The 25,266-nt window shown below is 44.5% G+C and overlaps 1 protein-coding gene across 1 annotated transcript in view; it reads left to right on the plus strand.

Annotated features, from left to right (window-relative positions):
- Positions 1-25,266, plus strand: part of PHF20L1 (PHD finger protein 20 like 1) — a 102,006-nt gene that overhangs the window by 15,602 nt on the left and 61,138 nt on the right. Inside the window, exons 3-7 of the mRNA XM_077271259.1 lie at positions 11,864-12,035; positions 13,386-13,470; positions 14,777-14,865; positions 15,133-15,337; positions 17,883-18,008. Coding sequence (XP_077127374.1) covers positions 11,864-12,035; positions 13,386-13,470; positions 14,777-14,865; positions 15,133-15,337; positions 17,883-18,008 — 677 coding nt within the window. The remainder of the gene's footprint in view (positions 1-11,863; positions 12,036-13,385; positions 13,471-14,776; positions 14,866-15,132; positions 15,338-17,882; positions 18,009-25,266) is intronic.

Genomic DNA, 25,266 nt, shown 5'->3' on the forward strand with positions numbered 1-25,266 from the left:
CAATAAGATATATATAACATATATAAATAAATAATTAGAAATCCCCCCTATATATTAAAAAGTGAAGGATAAAATAGACAAATAACGTGACAATTGCAATGAATACATAAGTGAAATATATGCCACTAACCCAAATGGTCAAGTTCGCATGCGCGGTGTCACTCTGGGGTTTTGACGGGTGCGGGCAGCGCTCTCCGGCGGTGGGCGGTTTGCTGGGCGGAGCTTCCTCCCATGTACGACCGCATGACTGGTTGCTCTGGACCGGCGCCGCTGATTGCCGGGGGCGCGCCTATTCACCTTGTTTTCCCCAGCTGTGTCAGCGTCGCGTGCGTCATGACGTTTTCATGACGCTGTCTGCTTTTCGCCATACTTGGACTACAATTCCCGGCAGCACCTCTGTGCTTATATCATGTGACCTTCCTCTGGGCGCTTACTTTTGTGCTATTGGTCTCCCTCCATTTAAAAGGTGTTCTTTTTGACATGATGCCACTCCCCCTGACGAAGGCACGCCGCCGAAACGCGCGTAGGGGCAGTGGCACCATTGTCTGAGTGTTTAGGTAAAGTATTATTATCTACTATCTCTATACTTCATCTGCCATTTGCGATTATGTGGCTGCCATTACTCTGTTTCAGCGCTCCATGTAGCGTTTATGTTTATTTACTATAGACTATCTTTATGGCAGTACATTTTATGTGACTCCTGATCGTGGGAGTGCAGCCTTGGTTGTACCACTTGGTACTGGGCTTTATTAGTATGAATATGGTAGGGTAGGTTATTATTACCTTTTTGTTTTGGTTGTTATAATTATTCACTCAGTCTGGTGCCACTTTAATCATTTTGGCTCATCTGTATGACACACTTGTGGCTACCAGGTTTTTTATGTGTTTTAAGCATTACTTGGGATTGTATCCTCTGTTGTTGCTGTGTTTTTCTTTAATAAAGTTTACCATATTATTTTTGTTCTCATACGCTATTCTTTATATGATCATACTTTTAGTATCTTTGTAATTGTTGCAACCTGTAAAGTAAATAGATTGTAGCAAATTAAAAAAAATGTTAGAATTGATAGAAAAAGTGCTAAAATTCAGGAGCTCGGCCACTGACAGAGATGTCTGGTGGCCATCTTCATTGTAGTGGGCCCAGGGCGGGGTAATGCTGTTTCAGCACCTTAGACTGAAGGAAGACCTTTACCACGACAGCAATGATTGGGCATATTAAAATTCAATATGCCCAATCTTTTCCTTTTTTTTCCTGATTCCCGTTGTAGAGTGAGAATTAGGATACCCTCATACTGATCTTTAGTCTTTTGGGTTTATGCTAACACACATGAATAGGTCATTGAACATGTATTCGTTGGTGTTCCCCACAGGTCTGCCGCTCTCTCTGCTGTTCTGATACTTTGCTACAATGTAACAGTTGAAGTAAGATAAAATTGTAAACGTTGCTAAAGTCGATTGATCTAGGCTTGACACGATTGTGACGGCCTCACAACTCAGATAACGCTTAGAGACGTCCTGGTGTTCAGTCTCTGCCTGTGAGGTTTCCATTCACTGACTGTGAGCAGAGATGATGAAGTTGGTAAAGCATGGATGAATAAGAGGATTAGAAAGACACAGGAATCTCTATCAGACAATGAGGATGCTTTGCCTAAAACCTCCTCTAAACCTTGATTCGTGTTTTTTTTTTGTTGTTGTTTTTTAGATTTCATGATCTTTGCTTTCTGTGAACATGCTCCCGATGATCAGCTGTACGGCTCCGCAGCTGCGTGTGTCACGGGCCGTCTGTGTCAGTCACAACACACAGGCTCTCCATGCATGTGTTGTGATTGTCACACGGCCATGACACATGCAGCTGCGGAGCCGTACAGCTGATTATCGGGAGCGCTCCAGGTATCCGGGTTCCCAATGCAGCTATTCGGCTAAGGAGTTATCTGAAGCTATTCCCTCATCCCCAATAATTATCTGTGACCTCCGTTTAGAGCTTGTGTTGTCCCTGGATACACTTTTTATAGTCCTGTGTAATAGGCTTATGGTCACTCCAGTAAAGTGGGAGACTTTCTGATGTGACTGCTGGGGTTTAGGAAGTTCTGTAATGATTACTGGGGGACTGACTGCAGCCGTAACTGCTAGAAAAAAGTGGGATTAGTTCTGATGTGATAACTGGACAGTAGGTATTTCTGCCATGACTGTTGGGTGACTGATTGTGGCATTAACTACTGGAGGAAAGTCGGAGAGGTTCTACTGTGACTGCTGGGGAATAAGGAGCACTGTAATAACTAATGGGGAGACTAACTGCGGTAGCAATACTGGAGGAAAGTCGGAGAGGTTCTGATGTGTCTGCTTGGGAATAGGAAGCTCTGTTATGATTAATGGGGGGACTGAATGCGGCAGTAACTATAGGAGGAAAGTCAGTGAGGTTCAACTTGGGAATAGGAAGCTCTGCCATGACTATTGGGGGGACTGACTGCTGCTGTAACTACTGGAGGAAAGTCGTAGAGGTTCTGATGTGACTGGGGGAATAGGGAGCACTGTAATGACTATTAGGGAGACTGACTGCAGCAGTAACTACTGGAGAAAAGTCGTAGAGGTTCTGATGTGACTTCTGGGGGAATAGGGAGCACTGTAATGACTATTAGGGAGACTGACTGCAGCAGTAACTACTGGAGGAAAGTCGGATAAGTTCTGATGTGACTGCTGGGGAAATAGGGAGCACTGTAATAACTATTGAGGGACTGACTGCGGCAGTGACTACTGGAGGAAAGTCGTAGAGGTTCTGATGTGACTTCTGGGGGAATAGGGAGCACTGTAATGACTATTGGGGGACTGACTGCAGCAGTAACTCCTGGAGGAAAGTCGGATAAGTTCTGATGTGACTGCTGGGGGAATAGGGAGCACTGTAATGACTATTGGGGGACTGACTGCGGCAGTTACTACTGGAGGAAAGTCGGATAAGTTCTGATGTGACTGCTGGGGGAATAGGGAGCACTGTAATAACTATTGAGGGACTGACTGCGGCAGTGACTACTGGAGGAAAGTCGTAGAGGTTCTGATGTGACTTCTGGGGGAATAGGGAGCACTGTAATGACTATTGGGGGACTGACTGCAGCAGTAACTCCTGGAGGAAAGTCATAGCGGTTCTGATGTGACTTCTGGGGGAATAGGGAGCACTGTAATGACTATTGGGGGGACTGACTGCTGCAGTAACTACTGGTGGGAAGTCGGAGAGGTTCTAATGTGACTGCTGGGGGAATAGGAAGCACTGTAATAACTGTTGGGGGACTGACTGCGGCAGTGACTACTGGTGGGAAGTCGGAGAGGTTCTGATGTGACTTCTGGGGGAATAGGGAGCACTGTAATAACTATTGGGGGACTGACTGCGGCAGTGACTACTGGGAGAAAGTCGGAGAGGTTCTGATGTGACTGTTGCGAATAAGGAGCACTGTAATGACTATTGGGGCCAGGACCCCAGTTGTGACTACTGCAGGAAAGGTGATCCAAAGATCCCAGCACTATTATATAGATGCGAAGCTTGTATAATGAGGGAATATTTTATTCATTCCAGCAATAAGTAAACAGATTATATCCAACATTTCAAACTTGCAGGTTTTTTTTTTCTCAAGGAGTATGTAACAATATATACAGAAAGATAATAACGAAGATTAAAATAAAAGCAAATAGAACAGACCAATACAATCCAGGAACGCAATACTTGGAAGCATTTTTTTTATACAAAAATAACAATAATCTGGACATAGTTTAGGAGCAATATTAATAGGAAATCTCGTGCTGAGATCTTGTAAATATGATCCTACAGTAGATCCAGATCTACAAGGTGAGTGTATATCACAGTGAGAGCACTGTTTAGTTTGTTGAAGGGTATAGGTAGTGTGTGCATCGTGCTCTGCCAAATGAAGATGTCATTAATTTATCTCTTCTATGTTATTACATGTTGGGTGGATAACGTGTGTGTACATGGGTACGTCTTCATTCTTGGCCTGTACATACTTGCATATAGGGGGCTACAATTGAACCCATCGCGGTGCCATTTTTAAAAAAAAGTAGAACTGGTCCTACATTTGAAAAAAATCCTGATAAGAATAAGTGCCAAGATGCGTAAGCAGAATTTGTTTTTTACAACAATGAAAGTCATCCTGTTGTCGAGTATGTGTTCCTCTAATCTTCTACCTAATGTGGGGTCTATATACCCTGCGGCTGTAACCTTTCATCATTGGGCAGAAAAGTATTCACATAGGTATAGTGTCCAGATTGCTTAGAACACATAGAAAGTCGTTAGTGTCCCTGAGGAATGATTGGTTGTGACTTACAAGTGGAGTAAGATTTTTTTTTTTTTTCTTCAAAAAAAACATAAATGTGACAAAATGGAATCCGGTAGATGGCGGTTGGTGCAGATTTTTATGAATTCATGAATGGGTGTAAATAAACAAAAACAAAAGCTTTGTGACTGTGTGTAAATTAATTAGGAAATCTCTGGTGTCTTTAATCCCTTCCCAATTATAGCTCAAGAAATCTTATCTTTTTCTTGCCATCTCAAATGTGAGAAATTTAGTTCTGGGAGTATAAGGCTATGTGCACACATTGAGTATTTGCTTGCAGAAATTTTTGCAAGGTTTCTGCACCTCTTGGCAGGAATAACGCTGCAGAAAAAAATGCGCATTTTTTGTGTGTTTTTGCATGCGTTTTCTACAGCAATGAAGACTTTTTTGAGCTAAATAAAGATATTTAAAAAAAAATGTAATTTCTTGGTTCAACACCACCTTTTTCATGCTGATGCAGTGGTATCAGGGTAATGGGATTAGGGCTTGGTGTCAGCCACTGTCATTGACACCTAGATCTAGGCTTAAGGTACCTTCACACGAAACGACTTTGTAACGATATCGCTAGCGATCCGTGACGTTGCAGCGTCCTCGCTAGCGATATCGTTTAGTTTGACACGCAGCAGCGATCAGGATCCTGCTGTGATGTCGCTGGTCGCTGAATAAAGTCCAGAACTTTATTTGGTTGTCCGATCGCCGTGTATCGTTGTGTTTGAAAGCAAAAGCAACGATACCAGCGATGTTTTACACTGGTAACCAGGGTAAACATCGGGTTACCAAGCGCAGGGCCGCGCTTAGTAACCCGATGTTTACCCTGGTTACCAGCGTAAAAGTAAAAAAAACAAACAGTACATGCTCACCTGCGCGTCCCCCAGCGTCTGCTTCCTGACACTTACTGAGCGCCGGCCCTAAAGTGAAAGTGAAAGCACAGCGGTGACGTCACCGCTGTGCTGTTAGGGCCGGAGCTCAGTCAGTGTCAGGAAGCAGGCGCTGGGGGACGCGCAGGTGAGCATGTACTGTTTGTTTTTTTTACTTTTACGCTGGTAACCAGGGTAAACATCGGGTTACTAAGCGCGGCCCTGCGCTTAGCAACCCGATGTTTACCCTGGTTACCCGGGGACCTCGGCATCGTTGGTCGCTGGAGAGCGGTCTGTGTGACAGCTCCCCAGCGATCAAACAGCGACGCTGCAGCGATCGGCATCGTTGTCGCTATCGCTGCAGCGTCGCTTCGTGTGAAGGTACCTTTAGTAATGAAAAGGTGTCAGCCCGACACCCTCATCACTAAGCCGACAAGTAAACACACACACACACACACACACACACACACACACACACACACACACACACACACGTCACCAGCCTATGTAGGAGCCTTAGCAAAACGAACGAACGTAAGTAGGCTGTACAGGCAGCAACTGTTAATTTTAAAGAAAAAATGGGGAAAAAAATTGTGTGGGCTCTTGCATAATTTTAATAACCAGCAGAGGGAAAGCTGACAGCTGAAGGCTGATGTTAATATTCTGGGATGGAGCCAATAGCCATAAAAGTTCTCAGGCTATTAATATCAGCTCACAGCTGTTTGCTTAGCCTTTACTGGCTAGTTTATAGGGGGACCCCAGAAAAAAATTGACATTGAGTCCCCCTATAAAGTCTAACCAGAAAAGGCTTGGTAGACAACTGCGGGCTGATATTAACCCCTTTACCCCCAAGGGTGATTTGCATGTTAATGACCAGGCCAATTTTTTACAATTCTGACCACTGTCCCTTTGAGGTAATAACTCTGGAACGCTTCCATGGTTCCCGGTGATTTTGACATTGTTTTCTCGTGACATATTGTACTTAATAATAGTGGTAAAATTTCTTTGATATTACCTGCGTTTATTTGTGGAAAAAAAACGGAAATTTGCCGAAAATTTTAAAAATTTTGCAATTTTTCAACTTTGAATTTTCATGCCCTTAAATCACCGAGATATGTCACACAAAATACTTAATAAGTAACTTTTCCCACATGTTTACTTTACATCAGCACAATTTTGGAACATTTTTTTTTTTTGTTGTTAGGAAGTTAAGGGTTAAAAGTTGACCAGCGATTTCTCATTTTTACAACACCATTTTTTATTTTTTTTTAGAGACCTCATCACATTTGAAGTCACTTTGAGGGGTCTATATGATAGAAAATACCCAAAAGTGACACCATTCTAAAAACTGCACCCCTCAAGGTGCTCAAAACCACATTCAAGAAGTTTATTAACCCTTCAGGTGCTTCACAGGAATTTTTGGAATGTTTAAAAAAAAAAAAATGAACATTTAACTTTTTTTCACAAAAAAATTATTTCAGATCCAATTTGTTTTATTTTACCAAGGATAACAGGAGAAATTGGACCCCAAAAGTTGTACAATTTGTCCTGAGTACGCCGATACCCCATATGTGGGGGTAAACCACTGTTTGGGCGCATGGCAGAGCTCAGAATGGAAGGAGCGCCATTTGATTTTTTTTATGCAAAATTATCTGGAACTGAGATCAGACGCCATGTCGCGTTTGGAGAGCCCCTGATGTGCCTAAACAGTGGAAACCCCCAATTCTAACTTTAACCCTAACCTCAACACACCCCTACTTATACCGTTCCGTGCTTGGTAAAATTGATTAAAAATATATATTATTCGGGTCAGTACGATGACAGCGATATCTCATTGATATCATTGTTTTATGTTTTTGCGCTTTTATACAATAAATACTTAAAAAATAATTTTTGTATCGCTTTATTCTGAGAGCTACAACTTTTTTATTTTTCTGGTGATAGATTTTTTTTCATTTTTTTAATGGTGTTCGCTAAAGGGGTTAACTAGTGGGACAGTTTTATAGCTCGTGTCGTTAGGGATGCGGCGATACTATATATGTGCACTTCTATTGTTTAGATTTTTTTTAATTCAAATATTTATTGATGAAATAAATATTATTTTTTTATTGTTATGATTTTTAAAAATATTTTTACTATTATTATTATTTTTTAATAAATTATTTTTACAGTTTGTCCCACTATGGGACACTCATTTTGTGCAGGCTGATCTCTTCTATAGCATGCAGATCTGCATGCCATATTAGCTGTCAGCGCTGCAGTTTCCATTACACTGACTTGAGAGACTTCCTGGTCATCACTGCACATTACAGGAAGTCTCTCAGGTCTGGAGACCCGGATGTTTTCATGATGACATTGGGTCTCCATAGCAGCAATCGGGACCCCACTTCATGCCGCCGGGTCTCCGATCCAAAGGGAGAAGAGGGGCTCTCAGACCCTCTGCCGGTTTCGGAGAGCTGCGATCATGTTTAATCCAATGCTAGAAAGGGGTTAATAGCCTAGGAAGGGGCCATGGATATTGGCCCCTCCCAGACTAAAAATGTCAGCTCTCAGCTGCCCCAGAAAAGGCACATCTATAAGATGCTCCAAATCTGGCACTTAGTCTCGCTTTTCATATTTGTGGGGTTGATGTCACCTTTGTATTGTAAGGCGACATCAAGCCCACAGGTTAGTAATGGAGAGACCTCTATAAGACACCTATCCATTAGTAACTCCATAGTGATATCATAGAAAAACAGACACCCAGAATAAGGTCCTTTATTTGAAAGACACAGACTCCTTTATTGAATCTTAATTAAACCATGCTCACCGAACGCCTAATCCACTGATATCAACATCTCCTGCAACAAAAATAAAATAATAAACCACAATATCCCTCACCTGTCTGCAGAGAAGATAATCCATAATGTTGCACGACGATCCTGATCACGTTGAGAGCAGTCACTGATATGACTGCTCTTAGACAGCCGGCGATACACTGAGCGGAGGTAATCGCTCCCGCAGTGTATCCTGAGCTGCCGTGAGAGGTCACCAGAGTTTTATCAGCTTCGATGATCTCCATAACGGCACCGCTGCTGCGTGAGAAAGTTCTCACTCAGCTCTGCCCTAAGTGAGAGCACCGGAGCTGATGAACTCTGGTGACCTCTCACGGCAGCTCAGGATACACTGCGGGAGCGATTACCTCCGCTCAGTGTATCGCCGGCTGTCTTTGAGAGACGTGAGATGGCCGTGGGACACTCGGGATTACATGGACTACGGCAGAAAGGAGAGTATATGTTGGTTTATTATTTTACATTATTTCTAGAAGACGAGGGCATCAGGGATTTGGTGTTAGGTGAATATAATGGGGTTTTATTTTTATGTGAATATGTATGTAATTATTTTATTATTTTACTTTTTTTTTTCAAACTGCGAGCACAGGCTCCGGCAGGTGAGACTACTTCTCCCATCAGCGGCACCTGCTGTCACTGTGATCAGTGACAGCAGACGTAGCTTGATAGGAGCAGTAGTCTCAGTGGCCCACGCCTGCTGACCTGCGTTAAGCGTTTTACTGCAGGTCACTGCTACGGGTCACAGTCATAGCTGCGGGGTCACACTGACATCTGACAGCATGACCCGCAGCGCTCTGACCGACAATACTGGCGGTAGTATTACCGCGGTTCACAATCATAGCTGCGGGGTCACGATGACATCTGACAGCATGACCCCGTGGCGCTGTGACCGACGGTCTTACTAGCAGTTGCGTTACTGCCAATAAGAACCCCCGCACCGTGTTTCCCATGCTGTCACACAGATGACAGCGTGGGAAACACCATAGGAAGCCAGTAAAATGCAAAACAAAAACTCAGCGAATCCGCAAACATTTTTATTCCTGCATTTTTGCTGCAGATTTGACTGACTCAGTTGAAGTTGATGGGTGAAAAACGCTGCAGAAACGCACAAAGAATTGACATTCTGCAGAAAAAAAAAAAACCCACTGCAACTACTCAAGGAAATTTACTGATCATGTGCACAACACTTCAGGATTGTCGTTGAATTAGCTTCCATAAGGATTCCATAGCGTTTTTTGGCCCATTTCCGCGCAGAAAAAACGCTGCGAAAATGCATCAAAAACGCACTGTGTGCACACGGCCTAAGTATTATCACTGAGTGGAGAATAGATTTCCTGTATGTAGATTTATTTGTTCATGAGATCAAAGGCTGCACCCTGGAGGAAAGGGGGGGAAGATGATTCTGATGTGACTACTGGGGAATAGGGAGCTCTGCCATTGACTGTTGGGGGTTAGGATGTAGCTGTGACTACTGGAGGGAGGAGGCTTGTGACATAACCACAGAAGAATGGGCAGCACTGACACGAGTATGGGGGGTTTAGATGTAACTGACTACTGCAGGACAGTGGGAGAGGCTTCTAATATGACTGATGGATAATAGGGAGCTCTGCCATGACTGTTGGGGGTTAGGATGTAGCTGTGACTACTGGTGGACAGTGGGAGAGGATTCTAATATGACTGATGGATAATAGGGAGCTCTGCCATGACTGTTGGGGGTTAGGATGTAGCTGTGACTACTGGTGGACAGTGGGAGAGGCTTCTAATATGACTGATGGATAATAGGGAGCTCTGCCATGACTATTGGGGGTTACGGTGTAGCTGTGACTCCTGGAGGGAGGAGGCTTGTGACATAACCACAGAAGAATGGGCAGCACTGACACGAGTATGGGGGGTTTAGATGTAACTGACTACTGCAGGACAGTGGGAGAGGCTTCTAATATGACTGATGGATAATAGGGAGCTCTGCCATAACTGTTGGGGGTTATGTTGTAGCTGTGACTACTGGAGGGAAGATTACTGCTCTGACTACAGTAAAATAGAGAATTAGCCATGACTGTTAGGCTGTGTGCACACGTCGCGTTTTTTTTGTGGTTTTTCGCTATAAAAACGCATACAAAATGCATACATATGCATCCCATCAATTATAATGCATTCTGCAATTTTTGTGCACATGATGCGTTTTTTCCGCAAAAAAAAGCATCGCGGTAAAAAAACGCATCATGTTCATTGATTTTGTGGATTTTTTCCCGCTATTTAATGCATTGGGAACCTCCGGAAACAAACGCCAAAAAACGTCTAAAACGCGAAAAAAACGCATGCGGATTTCTTGCAGAAAATGTCCGGTTTTCTTCAGGAATTTTCTGCAAGAAAACCTGACGTATGCACATAGCCTTAAAGGGATTGTCCACCTTTTGGGATAAAACTTAATGTGATCAGTAGTTATAAGTCCGCTGAGGAGCTCAGAAAAAGACTTATAAGGCCATGTGCACACGTTCAGTATTTTTCACGTTTTTTTTGCGTTTTTCGCTATAAAAATGTGATAAAAACGCGAAAAAAACGCTAACATATGCCTCCTATTATTTACAGTGTATTCCGCATTTCTTGTGCAAATGTTGCATTTTTTCCGCGAAAAAATCGCATCGCGGAGAAAAAAAAGCAACATGTTCATTAAATTTGCGGAATTGCGGCGATTCTGCACACACAGGAGTGCATTGATCTGCTTACTTCCCGCATGTGGCTGTGCACACCATGCGGGAAGTAAGCAGATCATGTGCGGTTGGTACCCAGGGTGGAGAGGAAACTGGGCACCATATAATTGGTAAAAAAAAAAAAAGAATTAAAATAAAAAATAGTCATATACTCACCTTCGATGGCCCCCGGAGTCTTCCCGCCTCTCTGGTGCATGCTGCCGCTTCCGTTCCTATAGATGGTGTGTGTGAAGGACCTGCGATGACGTTGCGGTCTTGTGATTGGTCGCGAGACCGGTCATGTGACCACGACGTCATCGAAGGTCCTGCACACACACACCATCTATAGGAACGGAAGCCGCTGAGGAGATCGGTTGTCTGCAGGTGAATATAACCATTTTTTTTTTTTTTTTATAATTTTTAACATGATATCTTTACTATTGATGCTGCATAGGCTGCATCTATAGTAAAAAGTTGGTCACACTTGTCAAACACTATGTTTGACAAGTGTGACCAACCTGTCAGTCAGTTTTCCAAGCGATGCTATAGATCGCTTGGAAAACTTTAGCATTCTGCAAGCTAATTACGCTTGCAAAATGGTAAAAAAAACGCAAAAAAAAAAAATGCGGATTTCTTGCAGAAAATTTCCGGTTTTCTTCAGGAAATTTCTGCAAGAAATCCTGACGTGTGCACATACCCTAACAATTGCAAACTCTCCCTTTTCAGACGAGCTCACTGACTGATTCTCAGGTAACTCATTTTGCAGCCAGTCGCCATTAAAATTACATCAAACTGTGTAATTGTTAAATGATTTCTTCTTTGTTAGGAAAACCCCATAAAACGCATGGTGAATGGTCGCTCTCTAGTCATCGCGTTTAAAGTGTCAGTCCTTAATGAACGTTTCGGAGGGGAATCATTCTGCAGCCAGCGATGCTCAGAGGCTGTAAATGACCCTCTCCCCATGGGGCGAAGGACATTTTAGGCTTGGATACAATTATAACAAACTTTCAGCTACAGATGTATAAGGTCTGTGCAGGTTTCCCAATGTTCCCAGTCACTGACAGCAATTAGAGGCGGTGAGAAGTGAGAACTGTATCAGACAATGGCAGAACCTTCTCTTTTCATGGTGCTGATTCCTTCCTTTCTTTCTTCAGGTATCCGTCAAAGATTGAGAAAATCGATTATGAAGAAGAAAAAATGCTGGTCCATTTTGAGCGCTGGAGCAGTCGATACGACGAGTGGATTCGCTGGGACAGCAGCCGCATCCGTCCTCTGGAGAAGCCGGCGCTCCGGAATGAAGAACCGCGGGACGAGGAGGAGAACGTTGTACGTGTCCTGTAACGCCCGGTATCCTAGCGCTCCTCCCCGGCACTCCGCTCCTCTAGGGGAAATATCAGTCACTGTGCAGAGTGGGCCTTACTTTAAGGGAACGGCTGAGCTCAGTGTTTGCCTGCAGCGCTGGCTACATGACATCAGTGCTGCAGACAACACTGGGGGGCAGCGACGAGGACTGGGTGATTGACCAGGGGAGGGTGAGCAAAGCACAGTTAATTTTAAAAGAAACTGCCCCTGTGAACACTGGAGGACCTCACCGTCCTACATCCTAATTGTTAACCCCTTCCCGCCAGCCACATTTTTTTTGCCCTTTTGTTTTTTTGTTTTATTTTTTATTTGTTTATTATATGTGTGTATTTTTTTCTTACCATTTTCTGAGACCCGTGACTGTATTTTTTTTTTTTTTTTGTACCATTTTGGGAACATAAATTTTTTTTTTTGGGGGGGGGGGCGGGAGGTGGAGAGATTGAGTCTGACATTTTTCTCTTCCATCGTTTTTCGTCTTTTTTCCCTCTTTATGGCATTTGCTGTACGAGTTAAATAATGTAGTATCTTCATAGATCGGACAATATCAAATGTGTATTTTTTTTTCCATGTTTTATTATCAGATGTGGAACAAGGGTGGGGGTTAATCCAATTTTTTATGTTTTTATTATTTTTCACTTAATCCTGTTTGCTCACTTGCACTTTTAGACTGTAATATCGCAGTATTGCAAAATATAGTAAAAAGAGTCATCTCCAGATCCGAAGCTTGATCACGTGCTGTGCTCGCGTTGTCTCCAGAGCTGCATTCACAATTCTCCCGGTCAGCGCTCCCTCTTCAGTCAGACTTACTCATCCACTGCAATGTATGCAGAACATCATTTATGGAGCCATCATTGTGACGGCAGTAAAAGACTTGGGTCAGCGCCCAGGACGATTATGTTTAGCTGTTACACCGCAGAATTATGAATGCAGCTCTGGAGTATAATACAGACAGCTCACTGTAAGACATTTTAAGTTTTTTTGGGGGGAATTACTTTTCCCTCCTCATCGGCTATCACAAGGTAAATAAAAAAAAAAAAAAACCCTCACTATTTCCAGCGTTGTGTATCCGCCACCACTGCAGGCGACCAACAAATCCCTACAGCGCATGTGATCACCGCAGCCATTTTTTTTTAATAGGTCCTCACCCACACTTTCCTGCACCGTGCCATAGTGATACATGAGGGCCTTAGGTTGGGGTGGCAGCTTGCTAGGGTGAACGCACGGGTTCTGCCATTGTGCCCAAACCATTAGTCTTGGTTCCGGAATTCCAAAATAGATCCCCAAATTTTATTATGTCGTCTTTTTTTTTTATAGGATTTTCATGAAGGTGAAGAAGTTCTGGCCCGCTGGACGGATTGTCGCTATTATCCTGCCAAGATCGAAACCATAAACAAGGAAGGTTCGTGGTTCTGAAAAGTATCCCGTCGTCAGCCATGATAGTCACTGCCTGCCCGTCGGATGGGATTTATGGCGGGTGCCGGCTGTGTTATACAGCTAGCGCCTGTCATTACCAGGAGTGACCGGAGTTGATTCTGTTCGCTGCTTATGTAACCATTTAGATTCCAGTGTCAGTCGATATTTAAATGCTTTTCATTGGGTGCCGATCGGCTATCGAGGGGATCCAGCAATGCTATTTTGGGGCTCTGGGCTTCTCGAGAAATCATTAAAGTCAAGTTATTATAACTGGGATTTAATGAGGATGAGCGAGAGTTATATAAAATTAATCATTCTTGAAAAAAAACTCTCCTTTAAAATAGAAGAAAAATAGAAAATAAAAAATTATATATTTTATACTTAAAGGGTTTGTCCACTACTTGGACACTCCCTTCTGTTTCCTCCAGTAAAATAATAACGCCTATACTCGCCTCCGGTGTCTGCGCCATTCCAGCGGTGTCAGCGCCAGTTCTCCCAGGGCTCTCATGACATTATTACGTCATGCAAGCCCCGAGAGAGACAGTGCCAGCACCGCTGTAACATTCCTGCAGCATCGGAGGTGAGTATAAGCGTTATTATTTTATTGGGAGCAAACATACGGATTGAGAAGGGGTTGTCAGAGTAGCGGACAGCCTTTTTAATTTTAAAATATCATACAACACTTAAAGGGGTATTCCCATCTCCCAAGATCGTATCTCCGTATGTAATAGGTGTAATAATAATCGCAAATACCTCCAATTTTAAATGTTGTATAGTTTTTCTGATTAGCTATGTGTCTTTCCTCGTGCAGGACCTTAAGTATCCGTGGTTATGACCGTTAGCAAACTAGCTAGCTAACTGTCACTATATCAGTGGTCGTAACCATGGATGCCTAAGGTCCTGCAGTGCCTGCACATGGGGAAAGAGACATGGCTAATCGGAAGAACTATACTACATTTCTAGTTGAAGGTATTTGCTAATATTATTATTACATATTGGGATAGGATCTTGGAGATGGGAATACTCCTTTAAGTTATGGCTGTTGGTAGAAAAAGAGGAAATAAATTAAGTGAAACAGACCCCACCCCCCAAAAAACCCAAACAATGTAAAATTATTCTGAAGGGAAGGGGTTAAATGTACGGCTAATCAATGTAAATGTGCAATGGATAAAAAGTAGATTTTATTGTTTGTAGTCGTAGTTCCGGAGATTGTTTTTCTCCTAATTTTTATCTAATATTTCCATTTCTTGTGACTGTTCCCAGCTGACCTCGTGTGTTTTTTCCCCTCGCAGGTAACTATACTGTGCAGTTTTATGATGGGGTCATTCGATGCCTGAAGAAGATGCACATTAAGTCAATGCCCGAAGATGCCAGAGGCCAGGTAGCCCACCATTTCCTCAGTAACCCAGCTTTTCCCTGCCTTAAAGGGTTTTTATGGGATTTTCATGTCAGAGGCCTATCATTAGGTTAGGCTCATCAGTATCTGATTGTAGGGGTCCGACTCCCACCGATCAGCGGATTGGAGGGGTTTGCACCATTGGGCGTGTCACAGCGCCATATTGCGTGTAGTGGCTGAAATAGGTACTGCATGCTTTCCATAACAGTGACTATACTGTAGACACCAACTGCTGACTTCTCTTTTGTCCAGGACTGGATAGCGTTAGTCAAAGCAGCTGCGGCCGTGGCCAAGAACAAGTCCACCAACAAGCCAAGGACGAGCGTTAACAGCAATAAAGACATTAAAGAAGAGAAAAAAATACCAAAAGCATCTTCAAAAAAGGAAGACGCCCCCACCAGTAAACCTCCGGAACTACTCCACAAGGAAGAGGAGCCGACTTCGAGCCGCAACCTGGGTACAAAAATCGCTCGTGTTATTAGTAGAAAGGGAAGCCTTGTCTTCTATTGTTTGAAATATATTGAAAAATGTCAAAAAGAAAAATTTCAAATGTGATGAAATGGTGAAAAAAAAAAAATGCAACTACAATCACCTTGAAATACTGTGTTGATATCAAACACATCAATTACTATTTTTTTTTTTTTTTTATTTGTGTTAAAAATTCAGAATATTGTAAGAAGAAAAAATTTCCTTGCTGTTGCCTTTTTTTGAGAACTTGAACATTTCTATTTTTCTGTTAATGGCGATGAGTTGGAGCTTTTTTTTTTTTTTTCTTTCTGCGTGGTAAGCTGATGTTTTTATTGATATTAATTTTGTGTATTTACGATGCTTTGATTGCTTATTACATTTTTTTTCGGGAGGTGCAGTGACCAAAAACAAAAAATGTATTTGTCAAGTTCTATATTTTTTTTTTCCCCCACTTACCGTATATACTCATGTTTAAGTCAAGTTTTTCAGCACATTTTTTTGTACTGAAAATGCTCCTCTGATCTTATACACAAGTCATTGTCCCAGAAGATGGCGGAGAGGGGGAGCAGCGAGTCACAGGAGGCAGGAGCCGGTGGCTGCGTCTGCAACTGTGCACTGTCAATGAATATTCATTTCTCTTGTAGCGTGCACACAGTTACAGCCGCAGTCTTCCAGCAGCTACCGGTTTACCGTGGGTGCAGGCTACTTCAGAGTTATGAATATTCACCTCTCTCCACTGCCATAGGTGTGGAGACGGTGAATATTCATTCCCGTAATAAGCGGGGACACGTGATCACTCAGCCACAGCAGCTGCTGGCACCGGAACTAGATGCTGCAAGGGTGCACAGGGACGAATGTTTTTTTTTTTTTTTTCTTTTTATGCTTTTCTCTTGAGGGCCATTTATACAAGGATGGGCATAAGGAGCCATGCAGACCAGGATGGGGATAAGGAGCCATGCAGACCAGGATGGGGATAAGGAGCCATGCAGACAAGGTTGGAGATGAGGAGCCATTCAGACAAGGATGGGGATGAGGAGCTATTCAGACAAGGATGGGGATGATGAGCCATGCAGACAAGGATGGGGATGAGGAGCCATGCAGACAAGAATGGGGATGAGGAGCCATGCAGACCAGGATGGGGATAAGGAGCCATGCCTACAAGGATGGGGATAAGGAGCCATGCAGACCAGGATGGGGATAAGGAGCCATGCAAACAAGGATAAGGAGCCATGCCTACAAAGATGGGGATGAGGATGGGGATGAGGGGCCTTGCAGACAAGGATGGGGATAAGGAGCCATGCAGACAAGGATGGGGATAAGGAGCCATGCAGGCCAGGATAGGGATAAGGAGCCATACATACAAGGATGGGGGATGAGGAACCATGCAGACCAGGATGGGGATTAAGGAGCCATACATACAAGGATGGGGATGAGGAGCCATGCATACAAGGATGGGGAATAAGGAGCCATGCATACAAGGATGGGGATAAGGAGCCATGCATACAAGGATGGGGATAAGGAGCCATGCATACAAGGATGGGGGATAAGGAGCCATGCATACAAGGATGGGGATATGGAGCCATGCATACAAGGATGGGGATAAGGAGCCATGCATACAAGGATGGGGGAATAAGGAGCCATGCATACAAGGATGGGGAATAAGGAGCCATGCAGACAAGGATGGGGATGAGGAACCATGCATACAAGGATGGGGAATAAGGAGCCATGCATACAAGGATGGGGAATAAGGAGCCATGCATACAAGGATGGGGATGAGGAACCATGCATACAAGGATGGGGGATAAGGAGCCATGCAGACAAGGATGGGGATAAGGAGCCATGCATACAAGGATGGGGGATAAGGAGCCGTGCAGACCAGGGTAGGAATGAGGGGACAATACATACCCGGCTTATACTCGAGTCAATACATTTTCCCAGTTTTTTGTGGCAAAATTAGGTGCCTCGGCTTATACTCAATCAGCTTTTACACGAGTATATACGATAATTAATTTCATACTTTTGCAGACACGGCGATGCCACATATCTTTTTTTTTTTTTTTGTTCCTTTATTTTTAACAGGAAATGAAGGCGATGATTTAAATTTTTATAGTTATTTATTTTTTACTTTTTTATGTTTTTGAAAACTTTGTTTCTTACTTTTTTTACATTGTTAGTTCCTTTGGGACTTATATTTTATTTACAATTTCTTTACGCTCTCGTAGGATAATGATTTAAATGAGCTGCTGGATTATTTTGTACTTTTTGCTGCTATATTTAATAGTGGATATATTCTCTTCATATGTTCCCTAAAACGAAAGGGGTACTGCGGCCACTTGATTCTCAGGATCGGTGGGGTCTCGGACTTCTGTTCTGAAATTGATTTGATAAGCTTATGAATCAGAATTGCCTTTCTCCCCCTACATTATGACATAAGCCGCTTGCATTTTGGATATCAGATTATATAAAAAAATTTAACTCAGAATTTTTTTTATCACTTTCATTCTGCAAACTAATGTAAGTGTCTTAAAACGTAGAAATTGAATTAGAAGAATTTCCTAAACTGCCGCTCCAGCAGCGAGATGACGAGGTGTTACTGAAGAGGAAGATCAGCCAAGCCAGCTCTTTCCAAGCCAAGCGTGCCCGGCTAAACAAGATAACAGGTACAGTCTTATCCTGGGCATGTGCTCGCCTGCGGTGTCCGCGCTGCACCAGCGATGTCTGCTCCCAGGGCTCCCATGACATTATGTCACGGGAACTCTGCGGCCACAAATGGTCTGCTTCACTCTCAATCCCTTTTAACGAAACTGTCATCGGGAAGAAATCAGAACTGCTGTTCTCTGACTTTCCCCTGATGTCAATTTCGTCTGAAAGGAGTGAGCGTGAAATGGCCCATTACTGACCCTTGATTGGCTGCAGGGCTCACATATAACTATGTCACAGGAACTTTGCGGCCACAAATGAGCTGCTTCAGTCTCAATCCCTTTGGACAAAACTGATATCGGGAAGAAATCAGAACTGCTGCTGTTCTCTGTCTTTCCCCTGATGTCAATTTCGTCTGAAAGGAGTGAGCGTGAAATGGCCCATTACTGACCCTTGATTGGCTGCAGGGCTCACATATAACTATGTCACAGGAACTTTGCGGCCACAAATGAGCTGCTTCAGTCTCAATCCCTTTGGACAAAACTGATATCGGGAGGAAATCAGAACTGCTGCTGTTCTCTGACTTCCTCCGCATGTCAGTTTTGTCTGAAAGAAGTGAGAGTAAGATGGCCCATTACTGACCCTTGATTGACTGCAGGGATCACATGACCTAGCATTGTCATGGGAGCCTCAGCGCCAACATCGCTAGAACGGTGCCAGCACCAAGGGCTAGTACAAGCTGTTTTTTATTTTGCATGGTGAAATGTTGTAATTGAGAAAGGGCTGTCCGAATAGTGGAAAACTCCTTTAGTTTTCCCGTAAATTTGCTCTGGAGACTGTGATGATCACTCCAAAACTCCATCTGAAGGGTCGGCTTGTGATTTTGTATCATTGTCCTATTAGAAAAACTTAAAGGTAACCCGTCAGTCTGTTTTTAATTACAGATGTAGTGGTATGGCCCCCTATTAAAAGAAAAAAGTTTTTTTGTTTTTTTTTGCTGAGATCTGATGTGTCAATCATGAGAAATCTAACACAGAAGCCATATGCAAATAAGGTGGGAAGTGCACAGGGGGTGTGTCAATGCACTTTTTGCTCTGCTTATTTTGAGTGCAGTGACACTCCACGGCTGCACTTTGAGGCTGATTTGCATATGACTTCTCTATCATGACTAGCACATTGGATCTCTATAAAATAAAAAGGTATGATTTTAATTTTGAGACAAGTCTATACAACCTTATCACTATGGAAAAAATGTGCTTCCTTTAACGGTTATCTATCAGAAGGTTTTTGCTATGTAATCTGAAATCAGCATCATGTAGGGGCAGAGAATCTGATTCCAGTGATGTCACTTACTGGGCTGTGTGTTGCTGCTTCAATACAATCAGTGTTTATCAGCAGGAGATTATCACTACAGGACTGGGTGTCTCGTGCCTCCTGGTCCAACCCCGCCCCCCAGCACTGATTGGCAGCTTTATGTCTATACAATGTACACAGAAAACATCCAATTAGTGGCGTTGGCGGGGTTATACACAGAAAGCATCCAATCAGTGGCGTGGGCGGGGTTATACACAGCTCAGAATTCCGTGCTCTGCTAGATCTGCAGCAGAGAAAACAGGGATTGTAACACAACTGATCCACCCAGTAAACTAAGTGACACATCGCTGGAATCAGAGTCTCTGTTCCTAAATCATGCTGCTGTCAGATTACATTGCAAAACCTGCTGACAGATTCCCTTTAAAAGGTTAGAGGAACTATCAGCTCTCTGACCCGTCTGCTTTAGTGAACATTTGGATTTCCCATTAAAATACCATCTCTTTAACATCTTTTATGAAAATTATGCATTGTGACGTTCCTCTGTTATTCCTCCTGGAATTATAGGAATGAATTTAAAATTAAATTTGTACTTGTTAATGTGGGATGACAGCTGAAAAACATTAATTTGCTGATCAGATAAAGTGGGATCAAAAGTCCCCTTTACATGGACCAAAAATCGGCCGAGCATTGACCTTTGTACATAGGGCAGAGATTTGCCAGCAGACTGCTCGATTGTCCTCTGACTTGATTGTTTTCCGCGGGCCTAAGAATCATTGTCATTGGAACATCTTCTTGTGTACATCGGTAAAGTGCTGCTGACAATATGCCAATGGCAGAGGACAAAGAGCGATCATAGTAGCAATTGTTCTGTCCCCATTTACCAAGGTCCAGGTGGGTACATGGGCCACGGGCATCGGTGCTGCAGACGGAAGAGGTACGCAGAACACAGCAGGCAGGTGACCGTTAGCAGAGGTACTGAAAGCCGCAGGCAGGCATGAGACATCCTGGAGAACGCAGATTGATATTAGAGATACTGGAAGACATTCGGTACACCACAGACATGTAGAAGAGGTACTTGAAAATGGCTGGTGGGCAGGAGACATCCCGGAAGACGCAGGCAGACACGTGACTCTAATATCTGTCTGCGGACTCCTGGACATCTCCGGTCTGCTTATGACGTCCAGTACCTTAGCTTTTTGTTCCTGGTCTTCCAGGACCTCCGCAACTTCTTCCTGGTCTTCCAGGACCTCTGCAACTTCTTCCCGGTCTTCCAGGACCTCTGCAACTTCTTCCCGGTTTTCCAGGACCTCTGCTACTTCTTCCAGGTCTTCCAGGACCTCTGCTACGTGTTCCCTGTCTTCTAGGACCTCTGCTACTTGTTCCTGGTCTTCTAGGACCTCTGCTACTTGTTCCCTGTCTTCCAAGACCTCTGATACGTGTCCTCCTGCAGCTTCCATGACAACTCCTTTCTGCCTGTGGCTACCAGTACCTCTGCTACTTGTTCCCAGTCTTTCAGAAGCTCTGCTACGTGTCTGCCTGCGGCTTCCAGGAAATCTCCTTTCCACCTGTGGCTTCCACTATCTCTGCAACCTGTCTTACAGTCTTTGAGACACTTGCTCCTGTCTAATATCTGTCCTGCGTGCCTCACCTGTCTGTTGTACTGATGCCTGTGTGCCCACCTGGACCTTGGGCTTAGAGGACCCACCTTATCTAGGGAGCCCTTGACGTTTAGCTTGCATCGTTCTGTGTGGTACGGTCAGCGCGCTTCTCGTTATGGACAGAATTCTGCTGGTGTGAACTTTTGCTTAATTAACATGTAGCACCTGAAGCTGAAAGGGTTAATATATATGATATGGCAAATTATTTATTATTGCAACTGCAATCCTCTTCCCGTTTCAATATTTTCCTGCACTTAAACGTCCTCCGCTTGTTCGGAGAAGGCGCAGCGCTGGAGATTTACTTAGCTACCTCTCGAGACCCGCTCTCAGAAGTGCGAGGGCCGCCAAGATCGGGATCACTTATCTCTACTGGAGAGTCCAATAGTGTAAGAGAACATTGAAGACGGGAAAGAAAGAATCAATATTCTGCACTTATGCAGCAATTGTTTCTGCTATTTAAAGGGAAATTTGTCATGAGAGAGAAGTAAGAAAAGTTTTCATGCAGTAATGTGTGATCCACTAGCGGAGACTTATACACGTGGCCTGCACTCTGTAAGGACCTTTATAGATGGGGCGAGGTAGGGGTTTAGCTCTAAGAGGCGATCATTCAATAAATGTCGCATTCTTTGGTTGATTGCTGCCTTGATTACATGAGACGATGGCGAACAAGCGTTCTTACCAATCCTTGTTCTGCCAGTTATTTTCCTTTTGTAAAAGGCTTTTAAAGGGAATGTGTCATCTGAAAAATGGCCTTTTGTGCTCCGTGTATTAAACATTTTTGGTAATGTTTTTTTTTTTGTCCATATCACAGTTCTCTTTAAAATTCTGATTTCTCCTTCGCCTCAATGAGGGACACAGGACCATGGTGTTATGCTGCTGCCACTAGGAGTCTGACCTTAAGTTGACCCAAAAAGACCAGCTCCTCCTCTGCAGTGTACACCACACACTGACCCCAGCCGAACCAGTCCATGCTTAGTGTCAGTAGGAGGCAACTGCTCTGATCTTCAGACCACATCTATAGGTTTTTTATTTTTTCATTTTTATGTTTTCTTCAACATCTTCGTGGATTACAGGGGCGACGGATCCCTTAAGGGCTTCGCTCTCCCCAAACCTACAACAAGTTGGAACGTGGAGTGTCGCCTCCACTTACACCCTCCTGCAACGCTTTTTCTCCATGTCTGAGATGTTAGGGGCGACGGGTCCCTTGAGGGCACCGCTGTCCCCACACCTTCAACAGATGGGCACATGGAGTGTCGCCTCCATGTACCCCCCTCTGCATCCAGGCTTACCTTGCCGGACCACAGGCCTGTTCCATCCTAGGGGGATTGAACCCCTTGGATGTACAGAGGAGAGGATCTTATGTTGTCCGTGCAGCCCCCACTGCATCGCCACTGACTGAACAGTGGCGATGAATGGAGGCCGGACGGTCCCTCTCCACCTTCCTGTTAAAGGGACGGTGGATTGAGGGTTCCCTGCACCGTCCATAAAGCAGCTGACCTGAGGCAGGAGCGCTTCTTCTTATCCGGGTGTCCAAACCGGGATGCACACCACTGGTAAGTGTGGGTCGGGGACGTGGCATGGCAGGACAGCGGCACTGACAGAGGGCTCCAGCGGTGAGGTATTTGCCCCCCCCCCCCCCCCCCCCCGAGCGCGTATGATGGCCTCAAAAATTTAGGCCCTGGCGTGGGCCTTCCCCTGGGCATGATGTCGCAGCTGTTCCCCGTCCATTTTTGAAGATAGTGGCGCCAGCTCCTCCCTCCCCTTGGCGCGTCTTGCTCTCGGCGAGACTTCCCTCTGTGAATCTCGGCTGCCATCTTTCGCCGGCCACAATCCAGGGGATATTAGCGCTGTCACCACCCTCTTTATCCTTACCGCGTCTCGCACACGGCAAGACTTCCTGGTTCTTCAGTGGCCATCATTCCCTCCATGGCCCCTATACTGCCCTCTACAGAGCACCGCTCAATTGGGGCCACAGGACCAGGGTAAGGTCTGTATGGTGATATATATATATATATATATATATATATATATATATATATATACATACATACATACATACATACATACATACATACATACATACATACATACATACATACATACATACATACAGCTCTGGCAAAAATTAAGACACCACTGCACAGTTTAATAAAAATCAGCTTCTCTCCATGTCTGACAGCCATTCCATTCCAGTGTCAGTTGAATTCCAACCAGAGTGCTCCTCATTCTACTTAATGTGCTTCTGATTAGGTGATCACCTGAACCAAATCTTATTTAACGAAGGAAAGTATAAAAAACTACGCTGTGGTGTTCACAATCCTCTTGCAATAGGACAAGCTGGATGGCAAAACAAGTGCTAGGAATATCCCAAAAGTAATAGGAATGAAAAAATAACTTTTAACCATGCCAAAGGAGTTGAAAGAAAAGTTCTGAGTGAGGAAAAGAAGGGCTCAATTCTGGCTTTACAAGCAGAGGGACACAGTGAGCGTCATGTTGCCTCCATCCTTAAAATTTCTAAGACTGCAGTCCATTACAACAAGGTCAAGCAGCAGACATTGGGGACAACAAAGCTACAGACTGGCAGAGGGCGAAAACAACTCTCTACTGACCGGGATGACCGTCATCTTATTTGAACGTCACTCAGGAATCGCAGGATGACATCAAGTGACCTACAAAAGGAATGGCAAATGGCAGCTGGGGTGACGTGCACTGCAAGAACAGTTCGTGACAGGCTCCTAGAGGCAGGATTCAAGTCATGTAAAAGTAGAAAAAAGCCTTTCATCAATGAGAAGCAAAGGAGAGCCAGGCTGAAGTTTGCCAAAAACTATAAGGATTGGACCATAGAGGACTGGAGTAAGGTAATCTTCTCTGGTGAGTCTAATTTTCATGTTTGCCCAACACCTGGTCATCTAATGATTAGACGGAGACCTGGAGATGCGTACAAGCCACAATGTCTTGCACCCACTGTGAAATTTGGTGGAGGATCGGTGATGATGTGGGGATGCTTCAGCAAGGCTGGAATTGGGCAGGTTGTTCTTTGCAAAGGATGTATGAATCAAGCCGCATACAAGGTTATCCTGGAAAAACAGTTGATTCCAGTTACACCTTCGACCTCTTCTACATGCGCTTCTGGCAGCCTGGAACAGAAATCCATTCTCCCTCGACCGGCTGTCCCGCTTGTCCCTGCGAGTCAGACAGGAGCTCAGGTGGTGGACATTGCGGTCGTACCTCACCCAGGGGAAATCTTTCCTTCTGGTTCATGCCAGTCTTTTGGGCTGGGGAGCCGTCTTTCGACATCACACTGCCCAGGAGAGCTAGTCCCCTCAGGAGACACTTCTTCTCCCTGTCAACTTTCTGGAAATCCAGGCGATTCGATTGACCCTGCGACGGTTCCATCACCTCCTATCGTGTCGCCCCATCCGTATACATTTGGACAATGCCACAGCTGTGGCATATATCAACCATCGGGGCACCCGCATCAGGATGTCAATGTGTGAGGTGAAGCACATTCTCCAATGGGCCGAGAGAAACCACCCAGTCATCTCAGCAGTGCACATACCGGGCGTGGAAAACTGGGCCGCAGACTTCCTCAGCCGCCAGGGTCTCGCTTTGGGGGAGTGGTCCCTGCACCCAGACATCTTACAGCAGATTTGTCATCTCTGGGTGACTCCGGATTTCAGCCTGATGACTTCAAGACTCAATGCCAAGGTGCCCGAGTTCATAGCTCGGTCCCGGGATCCAGAGGCCATTGGGGCGGATGCACTGATTCTTCCGCGGCGTCAGTTCCACCACCCATATGTGTTACCTCCGCTTCCGTTCCTTCCGAGGGTCATCAGGAAGATCAAATCTGAAAGATTTCCAGTCATCCTAGTCGCTGCAGATAAGCCACGCCGAACGTGGTACGCGGAGATGGTTCAGCTCTTCGCCGACGTTCCCTGATATCTTCCAGATTGTCCAGACTTGCCCTCGCAGGGACCGATCTACCACCAGAACTCTGGGGCCCTGTGTTTAACGGCATGGCCGTTGAATCCTGGGTTTTAACCCAAGCCGGGTTCTCTTAAGAGGTGGTCTCCACCATGATTAGCGCTCGGAAACCTGCGTCCTTGCGTATCTATCACCGTACCTGGAAATCTTTTTTGCATGGTGCAGGGATCGCGGTTGTTCGCCTCTCACTTTCTCTATTCCGGCCATCCTACAGTTCCTTTAGGTTGGCCTGGACTCTGGCCCTAGCGCTCAGTTCTCTCAAAGGCCAGATTTCCGCCTTATCTGTCTTGTTCCAGGGCAGGATCATTTCCAAACTGCAGGT

Source organism: Ranitomeya variabilis, chromosome 6 (assembly GCF_051348905.1).
Source record: "Ranitomeya variabilis isolate aRanVar5 chromosome 6, aRanVar5.hap1, whole genome shotgun sequence".
Taxonomy (NCBI): Eukaryota; Metazoa; Chordata; class Amphibia; order Anura; family Dendrobatidae; genus Ranitomeya; species Ranitomeya variabilis.